This window comes from Nicotiana sylvestris, chromosome 10, assembly GCF_000393655.2.
Source record: "Nicotiana sylvestris chromosome 10, ASM39365v2, whole genome shotgun sequence".
In the NCBI taxonomy this organism is placed as follows: Eukaryota; Viridiplantae; Streptophyta; class Magnoliopsida; order Solanales; family Solanaceae; genus Nicotiana; species Nicotiana sylvestris.
Window position 1 is genome coordinate 170,455,457 of NC_091066.1, and position 18,979 is coordinate 170,474,435.

Genomic DNA, 18,979 nt, shown 5'->3' on the forward strand with positions numbered 1-18,979 from the left:
TGTGTACCTGGAAACAAACCGAAAATGCCAAAGAGAAGAGGAAGAAGATAGGGAAATCAGCAACAGCGGGAAGCAGAATAGCAGTAGCAGCAGGACAGAAATGCAGCAACAATAGTGAGCAAAATAGCAGCAGCAAGAACAGGCTCGAGTGCAGAAATACAACTATGGCCAATAGAAAGCAATAGCCAAATAACAGCAACACCTAGTGGAGTAGAATCAGAACTCCAGACAGACCAAACCAGTAGTAAACCAATGAAAACACTCGACTAAAGGACACAACTGGAATTTCATAAGGATCAGAATTTGATCCTGAACCAGTTGAACAACTGAAAACCAATAATGATAGGAGGAAAAAGTTTCTGATTGTTGGTTGTATAGCTTCTATCCCTTAACCTCTCTCTATCTGTGTTTTTGTTTTTCCTTTTCAGCTCTTAAGGTTCCCAATCCCCTCACTGTGTGTGTATATTTTCTTTTTCAGGTCTGATCCTCCCTATCCTTTGATTCTATCCCCTTTTTTATGTCTATCTCCTAATGCCCCCCTTCTCCTGCCCAATTCTGTCTCCTTTTATAAGCCTCAACACCATCCCTTTTAACAGCCTGTTTTCCAAATGTCACAGTACCCCTCCCATGTGTCTTTTACCTTTTCAGATCCCAATTAGTTATTTAAGTATATAACCTCCATCAACATTCCCTGACAGACTTACTTTTAAAAGGTTTAATACTTTTTTAAACTTAAAGCAAGGTATGGGCAGTAGAATATGTCTGACAGCATATGCTGTCAAATTGTTTAAAACTTAAAAGCCTTCTTAAGCAGAAAAACAGGCTGTGCACAAGGCACATGAGGTGCACCAATGCACATGCTGTGCACGAGTGCACATGCCTTCCAATTCAGAATTTAAACATAAACAATCCTTTTTACATTAACTGATCAATTCAAACAATCTATAAGTAAGCAAAAACTGGTTCTTAATTGGCTCAAGGCAAATGTTCATCAGAAGCAAATCGATTTACTTTGTTCAGACAGTTGTAACTAATTGACGACACATGTCGACTCGACTATATTAGCATTAACATACACAATCGTAGCCAAAAATCAGACATTTAAACATGGTTCGAATTATACTGACTAAGCAGAAATACACTCGAGGAGTCATTAGTCAGTCCAAACTTGAAAATCCGCTACTTGCACAACATTTATATACATTATCAGAGCAAATGGAAAGACTTATTCAAACAAACAGAAGTTCAGGCAAATGGACGGGGCACAGTTGACAAAATTCAAAGACACAAAATCAAAGCATGAACGGACTTTAACACAATCAAATGGGCCAAAACAAATAAAGAAGAGAAAGAAAATCACCTTAAATCTTGAAAAAAATCAAAACCTCAAACTCGGACTTGGACAACTTTCTTAAGGCTGAACGGGCTTTAATCGAAGTGTTTCTCAAATGAGAGACACTTTGATTAAAGTCCATCAGACCTTAACCTCTTTGGTTTGAACCGGTTTGAACCAGTGACGAGGGACCTTGTGGTTTCAAAACTCAGATCTAATATTCGTGCTTCCCTGGTTAGATTCGGACCAAACCAAGTATGGTTTGGTCACGAGGAAGGTCCGGGGAGTGTCTGGTATGAAGCTGGGGTTGTTTGGTGTAGATCGAGTTTTGACTCGAATCTTCAAATGAAGATTCGAGGACCTGGGGGTGATTCGAACCAAACGGTTAACAGGTCTATGTTCAGGGTGGTGAGGGGGTTCTATGGTGTTCAGGGGAAGGTCACCGGCGTTCGTGCCGCCGGTTTTCATGGTGGGGGATACAAGGGCGGCTCTAGGGTTTGAAGAGGATGAGGTTGAAGACGAAGGCTGGGGTTCGGATAGGGGGGGCAGGGTAGGATTATGGCCTTATATAGTTAATGGGTGGATTAATCTCGACCGTTAGATCAATCTAGATCTACGGTCTGGATCTGATAGCTTAAGTGGAACGGTGTCGTTTCAAGGGTAAAGGGTTGGGGTCGGTCCGGGTAAGATGGGTCGGGTTTATTGATGGGTTATGGGGAATTGATCTTGGCCGTTGATCACTCTGAGATCAACGGCCCAGATCAGGCACGACTCAAACGACGTCGTTTGGACGTCCTGGGCATCAGGTGGCCTGGACCGGGCAGGCCTGGGTCTTGGGCTGTTTGTTTGGGCCAATTTTGTTAAAATTGGCCCAAGTCCGGAAGGGAAGGGGTCTTTTCTTTATTTTATTTTTTATTATTTATTTCCTTTTTCTTATTTATTTTAAAACAAAACTAAGCCAAAAAAAATCAAATTAAAATTAAATACACACTCAAATACAATTATTTGCACACACACTAAAATATTTCAAAATAGGTAAAGTCAAACCAAATAAAATCACGGACGAAAATGCCTATTCATGATTTTCTATTTAACGACCGGATTACGGTTTGAATTATGCAGGACACATATATTTTTTTTTGAATTTTATTTTAATAAAGTAAATAAATAAAAATGGGCCAAAGTCACAAATAAATCAACAAGGTGCCGCACAGAAATCCGAAATTGTACAGCAGGGCCAATTATATATTTTTTTTTATTTCTTTTTGGAGCGATTGTCGTGCGAAAACAAAAATCACGTGCTCACAGTGGGGATAAGGGGTGGGTGGGTGGTGCAGAGAAAAAAAAGAAGAGAAAACTAAAAATATAAAAAAAAATAAAGTAAATAATTTTTTTTTGAGGGGATTTGCGGGGGTTAGGGTGGGCGGTGAAAAAAAGAATTGAAAAAAAAAAAAAAAATTAAAATTGGAGTAACTAAGTAAATTTCTAGATAAGTTGGATTGATATCCTTTTGTTTTGGGTGAGTTTCATGGGTTGTATTTAGGCTGCTTAATGAGTCAAAATGGGCTAAAAAAAATAATGGGTTAACTTGGGCTCCGCCCAAATTGACCCATGACGTAAAATGTTTGTAGCCTAAACCATTAATCTCTGAGCAGATTGGACGGGTTGGACGAGTTTGGACTCAAATTGCCACCTCTAACCGTATCACCGTTCCAACCATAAGCATCACCACTCAGATGAAGTGTCCAAGGACAAGCATCAACCCCACGACGAGAAAGAGAAAAATGATGAGCCAGTGGAACGTGGTTCTGAGGTGCGCAAGGAAAGTGATGGTAATGGTGCTCATGATATTCAGAATGCTTAGGATGTTATTATGACTTATGACTACTTGCACTCAATTCATGTTGTTTTCCATTTAACTTCATTCTGTGGAGACTGTAAACTGCCATTGCGAATTACAGTTGTGCTGTAATTTGTTTCGATTGGAGGTCTAAAGCCCGTATTTCATCAATACAGTTGAATATTTCTACAGACCAGCACATTTATGATACTAGTGATTCTGCTATTGATTAACAGAGTAACTTCGTGTGGCGAAATATTCCCTTTTTTTAGTGGCACTTGCATGTAATTATCAGTTTTGCTGTGATTATACTAGGGTGCTTAGTATGTGATATGACAGTGAGGTATTGTTGCTTTTGGTTAGGAGTGGCAAATGGGCGGGTCGGGTCGGGTCGGATATGGTTCGGGTTGAAAACGGGTAATAAAACGGATTAATTATGCGATCCGACCCATATTTAATACGGATAAAAAACGGGTTAACCGGCGGATAATACGGGTTACCCATATTATCCATGACTTCTTGTATATGATCACTTTTGGGAGAATTCTTAGTCTCTCTAACTTGAGGAACCCCAATTTGAGGCTTTACAAATGTAAAAGTTAGACTCATTGGTTACTTATTGGTTATCCATTTTCTAAATGGATAATATGGTTCTTATCCATATTTGACCCGTTTTTAAAAAGTTCATTATCCAACCCATTTTTTAATGGATAATATGGGTGGTTAACTGTTTTCTTTAAACCATTTTGCCAGTCCTACTTTTGGTTGGTAAATTCCAATCTAAGATATTGTTATGTCACGAGCGGCTTGCTATGCTTTATTAGTAGTGTCTCTCTTATAGCCAATCATAAGCGATCAAGCAGAAGTAAATTATTCTCTTTTACTTAATTTGATACGCAAATTAGCTCTATCAGGAATAGCTTTTTCTCATTCAGTCAAATCCCATTAAATATCGATGACAGTTAAATAAATTTGTGAATTCTCAAGATTTTATACCATATTGCACCAGAAATGGTCAAAAATTTCTTGTCAATAACTCAATACAGCAACTTGATGCCTTGTGTCTTGTATATGACAAAAAGAAGGCGATTGGTTACAGGTCCAGAGGCGCTAATTACTAGCCTGCCTGCTCAATAAAACAGAAAAAAGAAAGAGCAGTCGCATTTCAGCTTTTGCCCTCTTCAGTCCTGTTTATCCACCATTGATTGCATTAAAAGATGCTTCACCTCCTGAAAAGGAGCAGTTACTGAGAATTGGACTTTGTATAGGCTGACGAGAAGAGTCGTACATTATGCTGTTCCATGCTGGATTCCTTGTAGCCAGCAGGTGACATTCAATGAATTGAGGTTTTATACTAGACAATAATACAACACGATGAACCAAAAAATATTTTTGTTTAGAAGTTCTTCAGAATCTTCTCGGTTGAGACTCCATCTGCTACAAGAAGAGCAGTCACCTCCTGCAAGAAGAGTCAAAGGATACAAATTGTAAATCTGAGCCAATGATCCAAAACATATTGATGCTTATGTTCTTGAAAGTGAAAATTTCTTCACACATGTCAGGTAATAGTACATGGCAATCGTAAACCAAGTTTGTTGAACTTTCAACCAGAACAAAGTAGAAAATACTCTTTCCTACAAAAATAAAGCAGTTCACTATAAATACGCTAGAAGTTATAACAATTTCTGGCTTATGGATTCTCACACTCTGATTTTACTAAACGGTGAAAGTTGCAGAAATTCTACTTGAAAGTTGTCTATTTGTTTGAATATTTTGGTCACAAACTTCATCAACTTACAGTCAGAGAAGTCGCTAAGTTTTACTCCTACTTTCTCATCAAACGTCTTCAGATATCAAATAACAGTTTTGACTTTTGAGTGTGGATACATCTATCACTAGGATATATTGATCTAATTCAAACAAAATTTACTTCCATTCGGGAAGGAGAAGAATAACAAATTTCCCTAGTTTCCTGCTGCATATTTGGGAAAAAGGAAAACATTCCCTGCATAAGATAAAAGGAGTACAATTCTGTAGACATCGCATCTATCTACCAGCTCATGCCAATCTGAAGCTGTATACACACTTAGCGAAATGCACATGCTATCGCCAGTTACCAAGTAGACCTTTCTTAATGGTATCTAAAATCCTACAGGCCTAATCCCATACAAACAGCAAACATAATCACCTTATCAATGGACAAACAGAAAGAGCTTTGCCTGTTGGAATCAGTACCCAATAACTTTTGATTAGGCAGCCCCTGGTTTCTAGTGCCACCTTAATGGTGATCACCTGGCAGGCATACTAAGTTCCCTCCATTCAGCTCCCACTCAAATGCATCAGGGAACTTTTCAGTCCTTTAGTAGGCACTAAGTTATCTTTTGGCCCAGAAGTTTCTATGCTTACATAAAATGCCCAAGTGAATATATTGACAACCAAATCCCAACCCTCAACCACCCTAATGATAAAAAGGAAACAGATTCAAGCACCTAGTATCAGTACATAACAAAGTCTTGACGAAACAATTGCAGCTGCTCAAGCACCAATTGATCCATCTCATAATAGCAACGTGCAAAAGAGAGTGTAACCAGCACGAAGAAGCACTATTGGTAATTGATACAAACTATATGCTTCCAAAAGCATTCAAGGGTTAAATAATTCATCAACATGGAAAAAGGGATAACTGAGTGCTTCAGTCTCATGAGTACAAATCTCCAAAATGGAATTCAAGGAAATATGGTTATACCAGTCCAATAGATCTAACTAAAATAACCTAAAGTTTTCTAATTACCTTCTGTTGAATTATGGTACTACTAAAATTTCAAACTATTAGAGGTGGGACACTTTTATTTATCAAATAATTTGTTTAATATGCTCCACAAGTACGGTTGAATCCTTTTTGTCTTTTTTTGCTGGACAAACATGTAGTAATGCTTTGATGATGGGTGAAGGTGAGACTTAAGACTATGGCCAGTAGGTTCGATATGTACCTGGTTGAATTACGGATACAACACCTCAATATAGCCGCATGCACTATAAATTAAGATTTGCAGCACCTATTCAAGAGCTGGGGATTTGACTTCAACAAGCCCTTTCTCGCTCCTTCTAATGTCTCAGGCAAAGGCAGTGCAGGTGAGCCTAATAGAACCCAATTCTCTTTATCACTCAATATAGCTCATGACCTGGCACGAAAAAAATTCTTAGATGGGCGGATGCGAATTTTGATCTATCAACAGAAGTTTCATTCCAATCACGGTATTAATCCCTTTTTCAATAAAAGTTGTAGTCGTGTCCTTCAATCTTTCTTTCTAGAGTGAGTCAGGCGTAAACTTTCCAAGAGGCGATAGTAGTATTTATGGACATATTCTTCAAACGGATTGCCAAGCTATCGTGATTCGCAGAGGGCTAACTATAAGTTCCCTAGGTAACATCTAGTGCTTTCAAAGGGAAAATGGGTTGTCAGAGAGCAAGAAAGAGTTCCTATTTCTTCTCAAAGCCTGGGCATAACTCTATAATCTTACATCCCAAGTACACCAACCGCATGAGTTCATTTGGTCGTACTAGTCTAGACGTAACCTACTCATATGGAAGATTATCCGATAAACCTTACCATCATGAATTCTGGTGCTATCCGCCAAATCAATAGCTAAACGTGAAAACAATTCTAGCTTACTTGAAGCTAAATCTCTAAAATAGTACACTCACTGGATTGCTTGATAAGAAAAAATGTCATGGAATGTATTTCATGATAACATGATGCAACTCACAGTCTAAGACCGTCTACCAAAGTTCCACATCAACAGCGTTCGACTTAAGTGTTCATCATACCGTTTTTTACCCTTCTCTAGGCATGTCATAGCACCAACTTTCCTAAGATATTAGTCTCGTTTCAATTTTCAAACTGACTAAACTCATGTCCAAAACATAATATATCCAAAGAAGTCTGTCATTAAGTGAGTCCTAAACCACTAAGTTCTACAATCCTATTTCACAGAAATATATCCAGGCAAGCCTCTTGTCTCACGAAAAAAGATTTATTTTATCAAATTTTATTACGCGAAAAGTCTTAAGACTCACAATTTAGCATTCATTCATATTATAGTTCTTATTCAATCAAAATTCAACTTATTTTTTTCTACTTTTGTTCTTAAGTTATTGACTACTAGCTTCATTAATCATCCAAGTATGAGGTAAAATACAATGAGAATCACAAAAAATGAGGAACACTAAATTAATGAAGGCAATAGGATACGAGAAAAGCTGTAGCATTTTGCAGAAACTACCAAAAAGCATCTCATGGATTGTGTAAAGCCACAAAGTATTTTTGGGAGTTCACCACTTAACAGTTAAATGAAGGGTAGATCCCCGTGCACTGTTTTCCTTGCAAGAGACAACATTGGCAGTACACCAAAATCCAAATTGGATTTTCAACCAGCCAATGTTATAAATCCAAAATGCATATCTGGCAAAGCCATCGTAAACTATCAAGTACATCAACCACACAAAATTATCACATTAACTGGTGATGAGAATCACTTCTTTTGCTTGTCTTCTTAATCAACAACAACCCAGTAATAATCCCACTAGTGGGGTCCGGGGAGGGTAGAGTGTACGCAGACCTTACCCCTACAACATAAAATTTTCCCATCCATTGGATGTAATTTAAAAGACTAATTTCTTTGCGGTTGTGGATCCCTAGCTCAGGGTTACTGTTGAGCACAGCTTTGTAGCAATAGTGGTCTACATTAATGCTGGTCAATGTCAAAATTATCAGTTTTCTTAATGCTAATCTACAGTTAACAAAGCAAACATTTGTGTTTGCTCTAGAATTTTGGGATCGAATCTCAGCTCTCTTGATTCTAAGATGAATAGAAACGTGGAGGTCAAGTAGCTGTTAGACAAAAACAAGTGCAAAACAAGAAAGACTATTGGCCTCTCCATAATGGATAAAGAGCAAGGAAGGACACAAAATATGATGAACAAATACTTTAAAGTAAACTAACTACAAACCTCAGCCATTTGCTTTTGACCACAGAGTACTGCTCCAGTGGATTGAGGACTAAAAATGTTTTTAGCTCGGGCAAATGCGGCCTGCAAAAGCAGATGGTGAAACAAATTTTATTGCTGAGCAACAGATAAAATCAAAATAAGATTATTAGAAGATACAAATGTAAACATATCATTACCTGAACAAAGCCACGTTCGCCTGTCCAAGCATCATCAGGCTGAGACAACACCGGCACAACCTTTACCCCAGAGGATGCCCAGTTCTCAAACCTATCCTATAAAAGTAAAAGGACGAAGAAATCAAACAACAGATACAAAGTTTTATCTTGTATTTCTGCCACAAGGAAGAAAGAAATTGTCTACATCTTGCGAGCACACAACAAACCTGGTATGCCATTCTCTTCAAATTCCTTGCACCATAATATAGCCGAACATCAGATCTCTTGTCTGCACTAAATCCTGCTTCAATCAGCGATCGAATTGGGCTGCCAAAAACAGATTAAAGATAAAGGAGTGAGATGCAGGAGAAAGAAAAACAACACTAAAAAATAGAACAAAGACAAATATACAAACTAACATATTTGCCAACATCCACTACACAAATGCCATATGGTAGTCAGGAATTACGAGTGTGATACATAACTGCATGATAAAGACTTAAGCCATGTTATACTACAAAAAGTAGGCTTGCAGCTGTAGAGCTGATCACCTCGAGTCCACTACCAGATTCAAGATTGCAGCTTTCAGTCTTGGCGAACTTCAACTTTATGATAATCATTAGTCACTAAAAGATCAAAGAACACATCTAACCAGCTTACTGAAATGAAGTACAAAAGAACACCCAAAGCTAATCTAAAGTTTACATGGCATCTCACACCTCTAACCTCAAGCATAATGAGAAAGCATCTAGCAACTACGGTACAAGTTGAGTTGCATAACAATAGGCTTACCTAGTAGATGTTTTGCAGATTCTCTTTTTTCTTGTTCTTTTTCTTTTTTTCTTTTTTTTTTGACTATGGTAGATTTTCTACAGGTTCTCCTTCCAAAAGCAAGCTCATTTACAGCTTACTCCACTGTGCAATTTACTCAAAATTAACTATATAATCTCAACAACCATAAAAACAGGTTCTTGCATAAATGAACTATTGGTAAATCATCCATTCAATTTAAACTCACTCTGAATATATAACTTATCCTGAACCAGATCTTTCAAACAATCTCATACACTGAACAGCACAACTAAAACAAGAAATCCTTCTCTACATTGTAGCACAAACAGAACTACAAAATAGCACATTATATAGAAAAATAAGTACAAAAATAAAGCTAAAACATTAGGTTTTTATTAGGAATAAGAAAGAGCAAGTAATTATCAAAAAATTCAAAGCATTAGGAGTTCACCTAATTCCGGATCCGGTAGCGAAGATTAAAACCGTTTGATACTTCTCTGGCGGAGATATTTGATCCAAATCAAAGCCTTTCCCCATGACCTGACTCAACTCCACAACATCGCCTTTCTGAAGTCCACAGAGGAGCTCCGCGGTGGATCCGGAGATACTTTTTATGAGGAATTCAAATACGCCTTTGGAAGAAGCAAGCGACGGCGGCGATGCGATTGCTAAAAACGCCGGCTTCTCAACGTCGGGAATGCGGAGCTGAAGGTACTGACCGGCTTTAGTGTGTGAGGCGGCGAGGTCAGGAGAGTCAGATACGTCGATAGTGACGTGGAAGAGAGCTTCGTCGGCGGCGGGTGAAACGGTGACGAGGGGTGCGGTTGTCCAGAGGTTCGTGTCCTGACGGACGGCGGCAGCGGAAATGGAAAGACGGCGGCGAAACTGGTGGCGGAGTTGGTGGTGGAGAGGTCTAAGGAGGGTCATGGATGAAGAAGGGTGGAGTGATTGGATGTGTGAGGGAGCATGGGAACTAAGGTGCGATAGAGTGGGATAATTAGGAAATGGAGAAAGGGAGAGAGAAAGGATTGACATTTTCAATTATATGTTGTGGAGATGTGTTGGGGAGAAAGTTAGCGCCGCCGAGAAGGATGGGCGGGTAATAGAAATTCAGAATACGCCGGCGGGCGTGGATTTTTAGCCAATAAATTGTTGGTTTCCACGTGTTCACTTCTTGATAAGTTTTTGAGACCCTAGTGTATGTTCCTTGCTTCTCCATTTCCATTTTAAGTAGAGGAAAATCTATTTCGTCAACATGTATAATGCCTTCATCTTTTGAACATAAAACATAGTAATATTTTAGGGAACCATTTCTAAAAATATTACAACACGTCCTTAATTTTTTATTTTTCTTTCTATCAATGGTAAACCTACAAACTACAAATCAATGTTCGAACCTTGAAACAAACTAATTGCTTGTATTAGGAAAAAATGTCTACATCACACCCCTTGAGATACAGTTTTTCCATACAGTTTTTCCCAAACGCTACGTTAATGCCGAGGCCGCCCCTTTTTTTTCTTCATGTAATTCTTTTATCCGATCTGCATAAAAAAGATAACTAAACGAGAACAAATGACTAAGAATGAAGAAATTCGTTCATCCCACAATCCCACCATACCCTTATATAACATAGCTCACGATCCGACTAGAGATTCTAGGTTCCGATCCAACTATGTAGCCCTTGGATACAAGGGATAACAAAATTAAGACACTAGAAAAATAAATTAACATAGAGGACAGCATGTAGTTATGCCATTTTGCATCCACGAAATATACGTGTGGTTTCATTTTGGAAAATACCCATGTGACCAGATTTCTACTCCAAATCAATTCGAGTAGGCATGTCTACCAAACAATCTTCATTGGCTCCCAAGAATTGTCAACATAAGTGCAACTTCAAGACTCTTTTGTGTAGACCAAACTACCGACTGATCGCCATGAATGTTATGCTACTTTCAAAAGGCATTCAGAATGAAAGTGACGTAAAGAAATCCCTCATAAACTGGGCAACCAACATTCTCAAGATTAATTCAAAGTAAAATATACAAGTTCGCCGTTTTACCCCCTTTATTTTGCGACATAACAGAGCGTCAAGGGTGGGTGTTTGGCAAGTAGGCCTTAGCTCCATGTCTTCCCTATCACAATTCCGGATTGCATATAAAAACAAAAACCAGAAAATCTTGGACCCTTGGTCCTCTCAAAAAGAATCCAAAGTGTCACAGAAACTTAAATTATTTCTGTAGTTATCGATGAAAGATAATGAAAGAAAGTCACTGGAGTCCATAATCTAAGCTGCAGATTCCTTGGCAATCTTCTCTGCCTTGGCAATGACCTCATCGATTCCACCAACCATATAGAATGACTGTTCTGAAAGATCATCGTATTTTCCATCCAAGACTCCCTGGAAAAATCAATCACAGAAATAATCAGTATCAGATGCCAGCAAGTTAGATCAGACTCGAATATGCACATAGCAAGATTTATCATCTCGAATAAACTCCACCAAAAACTTAAAATAATTTAGAATATAATTGGAAATAGCTTCACCTCTCAACATACTGAAGAGGTAGACAAGGCAATCAGGAGATGTAACAGTAACAAAAGGGTATGGTAGAAGAAGAATTGATTCAAAGTAGACTACCCAAGTGTTTTAAGATCCAAGTGACTTTCTTTTTATGAGTTTTAACCAACCATAATAACGGACGACAAGATTCCAAATTTGAGATTCATTACCTGGAAACTGTTAATGCTCTCCTTCAAGTCAACATACTTTCCAGGGGCACCCGTGAAAACTTCAGCAACATGGAAAGGCTGACTAAGGAATCTTTGGATTTTACGTGCACGGGCAACAGTCATCTTATCATCTTCACTAAGCTCATCCATACCCAAAATGGCAATAATATCTTGAAGATTCTTGTAGTTCTGAAGAACTTTCTGTACCCCACGAGCAGTATTGTAGTGGTCTTCTCCCAAAATGTGAGGTGAGAGCATACGAGATGTAGAATCAAGAGGATCGACAGCAGGGTAAATACCTAGCTCAGAAATCTGGAATTCAAATATATGAAGTTAGAAAATTTAAGGCAAACTCTACAAGGGGTGAAATATAAAGTTACAGAGCAAGTGACGTTATGGCATTATATACTTGACGGGACAAGACAGTTGTGGCATCCAAATGAGCAAAGGTAGTTGCAGGGGCAGGATCTGTCAAGTCATCAGCAGGCACATAAATAGCTTGGACTGATGTAATAGAACCTTTCTTGGTTGTAGTGATACGCTCTTGAAGACCTCCAAGATCTGTAGCCAAAGTTGGTTGATAACCGACAGCGGATGGGATACGACCAAGCAAAGCAGACACCTCTGAGTTAGCCTGTTTCAATGCAGAAGCAACAGGTTTAGCAAGGGTGAAATTTGCATATTTAAGGAAACTTCAGCCATCATTCAGCCTCATAGGCAAGCCAACCTGGGTAAATCTGAAAATGTTGTCAATGAAGAGAAGCACATCCTGCCCCTCAGCATCTCTGAAGTGCTCAGCCACAGTCAAGCCTGTAAGACCAACACGGGCACGAGCACCAGGGGGCTCATTCATTTGACCGTACACAAGAGCGCACTTGCTTTCACTCTGATAAAACCAATAAGACAAAATGTCAACAATGGTCTGGAATAACACTGTAGGCTAAAGGGGTAAAGCAAATAACTTCTGATTAAATAGGACGCGTACTTGCTTGTCACCAAGCTTAATGACACCACTTTCAATCATTTCCCTGTACAAATCATTGCCCTCACGAGTGCGTTCACCAACACCAGCAAAGACAGAGAAACCACCTGAAGAAAAAAGTCAATCCTCTGACAGATAAGCTTCACACACTAATTTATATTTGAGCTAACAAGAAGAAAACTCGGAAGTAGCACTAACCGTGCGCTTTTGCAACGTTGTTAATCAGTTCCATAATAAGCACAGTCTTCCCAACACCAGCACCACCAAAAAGCCCAATCTTTCCTCCCCTTTGGTAAGGGGCAAGAAGATCAACAACCTGGTCAGAAGTCAAACAGCGATAATGAAATTGACATCGTATGTCATAAATGTCAAATAAGAGTTACACTTCAGGAACCATTATATGGTCAGAAAAGGTGATGGAAACGAGAGCACTGACTAAAATTATTTTGATTAGCATACCTTGATACCAGTAACGAGAATTTGTTGTTCAGTTGCCTGCTCAACAAAGGCAGGAGCTTCACGATGAATTGGCAAAAAGTGATCGGTGTCTGCAGCAATTTTTAGAGAGAGAAATGCAATGTTTAGAACCATTCACGTGGACAATTTAGAGAAGGGATAAACGGCATTTAAAACTTACTAATGTCGCCTCTCTCATCAATAGGCTCTCCAATGACATTAATAATACGACCAAGGGTGGCTCTACCAACAGGGACCTGGAATCACAATGGAAACCATCAATTTCTGCACAAAATATGCAGCAAGTGAATGCCAGACCAATCTATTTATCTGCACTCCCACTGAAAGCAGGATATCAACTGAGATGAAACAACAATTACTATGCCTCAACTCCAAACTCTCCAAACTAGTTGCGGTAGGCTATAAGTTCTCAGTATCAATTCTGCTCCATTGGAACAATGTTTCATTCCATTACTCAATAATTTTTCTTTTAGGAGAAAACAGAAGAAAGACAACAAAATTTTAGAACTGAACTCACGCGTAAAAGGAAACGACAAATAAGAAAAGACTACATTCTCCCGGGGGAGGAGGAGGAGGGGGAGGAGGAGAAACAAAAACAATTTTGAAGAACAGACATGTTAGAAGAACAAAAGAGTTGCACAGCAGGAGTCTCTTTCTCATTCAAGTAAGAGAAAATAAGTGAAATGGGAAAATTTTCACAACATTTTACAAGGAAAATGATCTTTCAGAAACGAAAGGATGTGTAATACAGTGGCAAATCCGTTCATCAGTTGAAGCGAAGAACTGTATCTCTTCTTGTTGTGAATAGACATGAGTAACTCCACAAACCAGTAGGTGCCCATTCAGAATTTCAACATACTCCATTCAATAAAAAATACAGCTCTTACGAGAAAAACAAACATATTTACACACATCTGAATCCATACTAGGATAACCAGACACAGGCACTATATTTGGGAGCAAAGAAATGCCCATTACTATATCATAAGCAAACCTATAAACCATACACTCCGCTCTAGTTACACATTTGCAGCTTCAAAAAACTCCTAGGTTTTTACTTTTTGGTATATTCTTCCCAAACTTTCAATAAAATGTTGTTACTTTATCAAAAAAACTTCAAACAAACTCCTATCAGTATGAAAATAATCCTCCTAGGATTAGCCCACCAAACCAGAAATCTAGATCAATAAAATATTTCAATCAATTTCAACATAAATCAGTGAATTAAACCATACATCATGTAGAATAATTAAATAAAATCGGTCCCCAGCCACCATACAAAAATAGATCACTATCACATTGCCGAATTCCTTAAGAAATGTATGTTCTAAACCAGTAAAGCAAAGATCAGCGCACTCACAGTGATAGGAGAGCCAGTATTGAGGACACGTTGACCACGAACAAGACCTTCAGTACCATCCATAGCAATAGTCCTAACCATATTCTCACCCAAATGCTGAGCAACCTCAAGCACAAGCCGGATCTGGTTATCCAAAACCTCAAGCGCCGTAAGGATCGGAGGCAAACCTTCATCGAATCTCACATCTACGACGGCACCAATAACCTGACACACTTTCCCGATCGAACCAGCGCCGGTGAATTCATCGGTGATTTTCCCAGTAGGTTCATTACCGGAAGGTTTAGGAGGAGTCGCCTTCGGCTTCTCAGCAGCAGCTGAGGTAGCGTACTTAACGGCACGGTTTAAGAGGAATCCTTTCGGTGAGGCCCGTGAAGTAGTTCTGGGAATGGAATTTGCTAATGGAGATCTGGAAATAGCGCCGCCGCGTTGGGCGGTTGATCGGAGGAGAGAGGCTAGAAGCCTCCGAGAAGACATGGTGAGGTTAGGGTTTGGTCTATAGAGAGAGAAAGGTGAGGTGTAGAGAGAGAAAGAGAGAGTGCTAGGGTTAATGAGAATGAGCAGAGAGACGACTTTTTATCTGTAGAGGTGATGGCAGCAGTGTGTGTGTGTGTGAGAGAGACTGTCACCTCTTCACTGCTTTTACTTTTTTACTGTGTAGGGAAAACGAGGAGCATTTGAATTTGCCTTTTTTTCATTTTTCTAAACAATTTACTTATTACTTGGAGTTGAAAACGAAAATTCTCAACTTTTGGGCAAATAATTCGGATGTTATATTGTTCACTTGCTTGGTTAATTTATACACATTATTCGTTACAATTTTATTTTTCTCATGAGTAAAATTTACTGTAAAAATAGCACGGTATAGCCAGTTTTCGAACTGGTCATTCGAAAATAGTCAGTATTTATGAAGTCAATGAAAAATAGTCACTATTTTGCTGCAACAAAGACCGGTCCAACATAATATACTGAGTTCGGTGCACCTGTGTATGAACTCCAGCATATTATGTTGGACCAGTATACTTTGCTGACTCCAGTATAATATACTGGAGACTGGAGCACCGGTGCTCCAAACTCCAGTAGATTATACTGGACAATTAAACTTGCTGGAACTCCAGTATATTATGCTGGAGTTCTAGTGTACTTATGCGGGAACTCCATCATATTATGCTGGAGTTCCAGCCAGCATATTTATCCTGGAACTCCAGTATAATATGCTGGAACTCCAGTATAATATACTGGCGTATTTTTCAGCTTTTGAACAGTGTTTTCGCTCAGATTTATCTTTATATGAAAAGTGACTAAATTTCGATTACTTTTGAAACTGAGCTATTTTTGAACGACCAGTTGTAAATCTGTCTATTTTTGAATTTCTCCCAAATTTACCTGCACTCTTGTTGATAATAAAGTGATAATATAATCTTAATATTTAAATTTAAAGTAAAAATACATAATATCATTTAATCTTTTATATGGACTTGTAATATATCAAACTAAAAGCTTAACGAGTAATAATCGTTACATTATAATTTTTGCAGCATTAATTGTTGTATTATTAATCGTTACGTTATTATTATGTTCATAAGTAATCACTAAATCAAATGATAATTTTATTGGCTCGTCTACCAGTTATACCATATGAACAGCAATGTGAAAATTTATTTTTACGGAGGATATAATGTAAAAAACATTTGTATAGTAAATAATTATATATATATATATATATATATATATATATATATATATATATATCATGTTTCACATTTCTTTTCTACCACATAAGATAATGTACATTTTATAGGTCATGATCGTATTAAGTTTAATGATGGGAGCCGACTAATGCTAGTTATGCTGCGATTATGTGTTCTTTTAGTATGTGACCAATCAATTGATGCAATAGTTATGTGAAAATTACGTGTCCTTATGTAGTAAAAAAAACCATTACCAACAAGGATTGTGGTGAGTACTTCTTCATCCTTAATCAAAGGTCTCGGGTTCGAGTCCTGGGTATGGAGTCGTCTTTGTTAGGAAATAATTTACTTTCGAGCCACAATGTAGGCATCAGGCACTGGGTGGGAAATCCAAAAAATATCTCCACTAATTATGAAAATTTATATATATTTGTTCAAATATCAAATTTATTTAACCAGTAATGATATTTACAGCACCTCTAACTCTTTTGGACTATAGAGTTGAACTCAAGGTAACATCAAAATAACTATATAAAAAAACATTTACAAACTTAATTGTTCCTCTACTAGACTAGACTTCATAGAGGAAAACTATTCACTCTTCCTAAGTACTTATTCCATTTTGCCTTATGTTGTCTTTTGATGTGTAATTGAAGGATAATGTCTCATATCTTCTTCTTCGTATCAATCTCCTTTCCTTGGAATCTGCGCATGTTCCTTTCTATCCAAAAATGGTATTTTAGTGTTGCAAACAGAAACGCCAGAATACTTCCATAAGCTCGATTGTTTTGCACTCAGCCATTTAACTTCCTCTTCCCATGAACCAATCTGATGCTTCTCTCCTATCCAGTTAATCAGAGTGTCTCATATGCTCCTTGAATACTGACATTCAAAGTACAAGTGTGTCATAGTTTCATTTTTTTCATTCTTACATAAAACACATCCAAGAATAACATGTATGCCCCATGCTACTAGTCTATCCACAGTAGCAAGTCTGTGATTTAGAGCTAACCATAGTATAAAGTTGTGTCTAGGGATACTTGTACCCAGTAGTAAGGCTTTTCATCCAACTTTTGAGTATTGAGGTCTTGATAGAGTGTACATCTTCTGAATACTGAACTGCTCCTTTCTGGCAAACCCTATGTTGATATAATTCTCACAAAAAACTGTCAAGGCCCACTATGGCATGTATTTACCAAGAAAAATGAACAAAGAGCTACCTACTGTTGGAGCGCCAACAGTTCTTACTTGTGGTTGAAAGAAGTGGGATTAACCTAAATAGTTGTTCATCCAATAACATAAACTAAAACCATCTGAAAATTATATAATATGTGTATATCGTGCATAAGCTATGGGCCTATTTGAAAAGCCATCATGTAATTGGATTTGGGTGTAATTGGATGTAATTATATAGTTTTGACATATTTGTCTCACCAAATAATTACATGGTCAACATGTAATTGGGTGTAATTGAGGGGGATGTAATTACACTTTGCAATTCTCAAGGAGGAGTTGAGAATTGCCGGTAATTACATGGTGTAATTATCATATTATTTTTTGAATTTCTTTTCTTTTATTTTTAATTTACTTTTTATTTCTATTTTTTTTCTTTTTAATTTATTTTTTAACATCTTAAATTCTTTTTCTTAATATTATTTTTTTCTTATTTCTCATCTCCCAGCCTTTACTTCACGTGTTTCTACATAATTTTTCATATTTTATTTCTTCTTAATTATTTTTTTATTACAATTAACTATATTATAATTCTAATTTTTCTAAAAATTTATACGTCGTAATCTTAGAAAGAATAAGTCATCCACAAACTTGACTTATAATGAGTGATGCCATTAAAGTTGAATTTTGTTAATTGATGAGATTATATGCAAACTTAATTATGTTAAAATTACATATTAGTTTTAATATTTAAATAATATTCTCATTTTCAACCTTTATTTTTGAGATTCCATATAGTTACTTATATTTTTTATGTTCTTTATTTAGCATAATTTATACTAGTTTTGAAACTACTCCTCATAATATTAGAAATAATAAATTATTAATAAACTTAGCATATAACGAGTGATGTCATTAAAATAAAATATCATTGTTGAATGTGGTTATAGGCTTCTGTTTTTCTTTTCTTGTAAAATATATTTAATTAATTTATGTTGAAACTTATTTTATGTTATGTTGTAATTTTACATTAGAGTATTGTGTTATTTTTTTTTTTTGAGTAAATGTTATATTTTTTCTTCCATTCTAATTGCTTTAGCAGTATTTACTTAATAATTCAGATTGCATGCCATTCATTTTTCAGTTAGCATTGATAGATTATTTTTTCGTAAAATATTTGAGTAATATTATATTATATGTATAAATATTAATCATCTTATCAAGCATATAGTCCATGATATTCTTACAAAATATGTATTTTTAGTTTTTTTAATTGATTAAAGTAAAATATTATTAATTTTAAAATATATATATCAATTATTTTTACGATATTAGGTACAAACATATGATTAGTAATTAATATATTTTCAAGAAACAATATATATTTCAAAATTAATATCATTTATAAAGGCATATATTTTTTAAATATAAAATT

General features: G+C 36.9%; 2 protein-coding genes across 2 annotated transcripts; both read right to left on the reverse strand.

The window, feature by feature from the left end:
• Positions 1 to 4,135: 4,135 nt before the first annotated feature.
• On the reverse strand, positions 4,136 to 10,347 carry LOC104229399 (fruit protein pKIWI502). Its single transcript, XM_009782044.2, has 5 exons — positions 9,582 to 10,347; positions 8,566 to 8,665; positions 8,360 to 8,455; positions 8,184 to 8,264; positions 4,136 to 4,632 (listed from the first exon to the last, which is right to left on the reverse strand). The coding sequence occupies exons 1-5, from the start codon at positions 10,163 to 10,165 to the stop codon at positions 4,570 to 4,572; spliced, it is 924 nt and encodes a 307-aa protein (XP_009780346.1). The 5' UTR covers positions 10,166 to 10,347; the 3' UTR covers positions 4,136 to 4,569.
• A 779-nt stretch (positions 10,348 to 11,126) lies between these two features.
• LOC104229400 (ATP synthase subunit beta, mitochondrial-like) lies at positions 11,127 to 15,159 on the reverse strand. The gene is given in 9 exon segments (NM_001302565.1): positions 11,127 to 11,532; positions 11,865 to 12,176; positions 12,274 to 12,498; positions 12,592 to 12,750; positions 12,850 to 12,953; positions 13,045 to 13,162; positions 13,306 to 13,394; positions 13,484 to 13,559; positions 14,684 to 15,159. Coding segments are annotated over 9 exon segments (1,671 nt in total). The 5' UTR covers positions 15,158 to 15,159; the 3' UTR covers positions 11,127 to 11,418.
• Between the last annotated feature and the right edge of the window lie 3,820 nt (positions 15,160 to 18,979).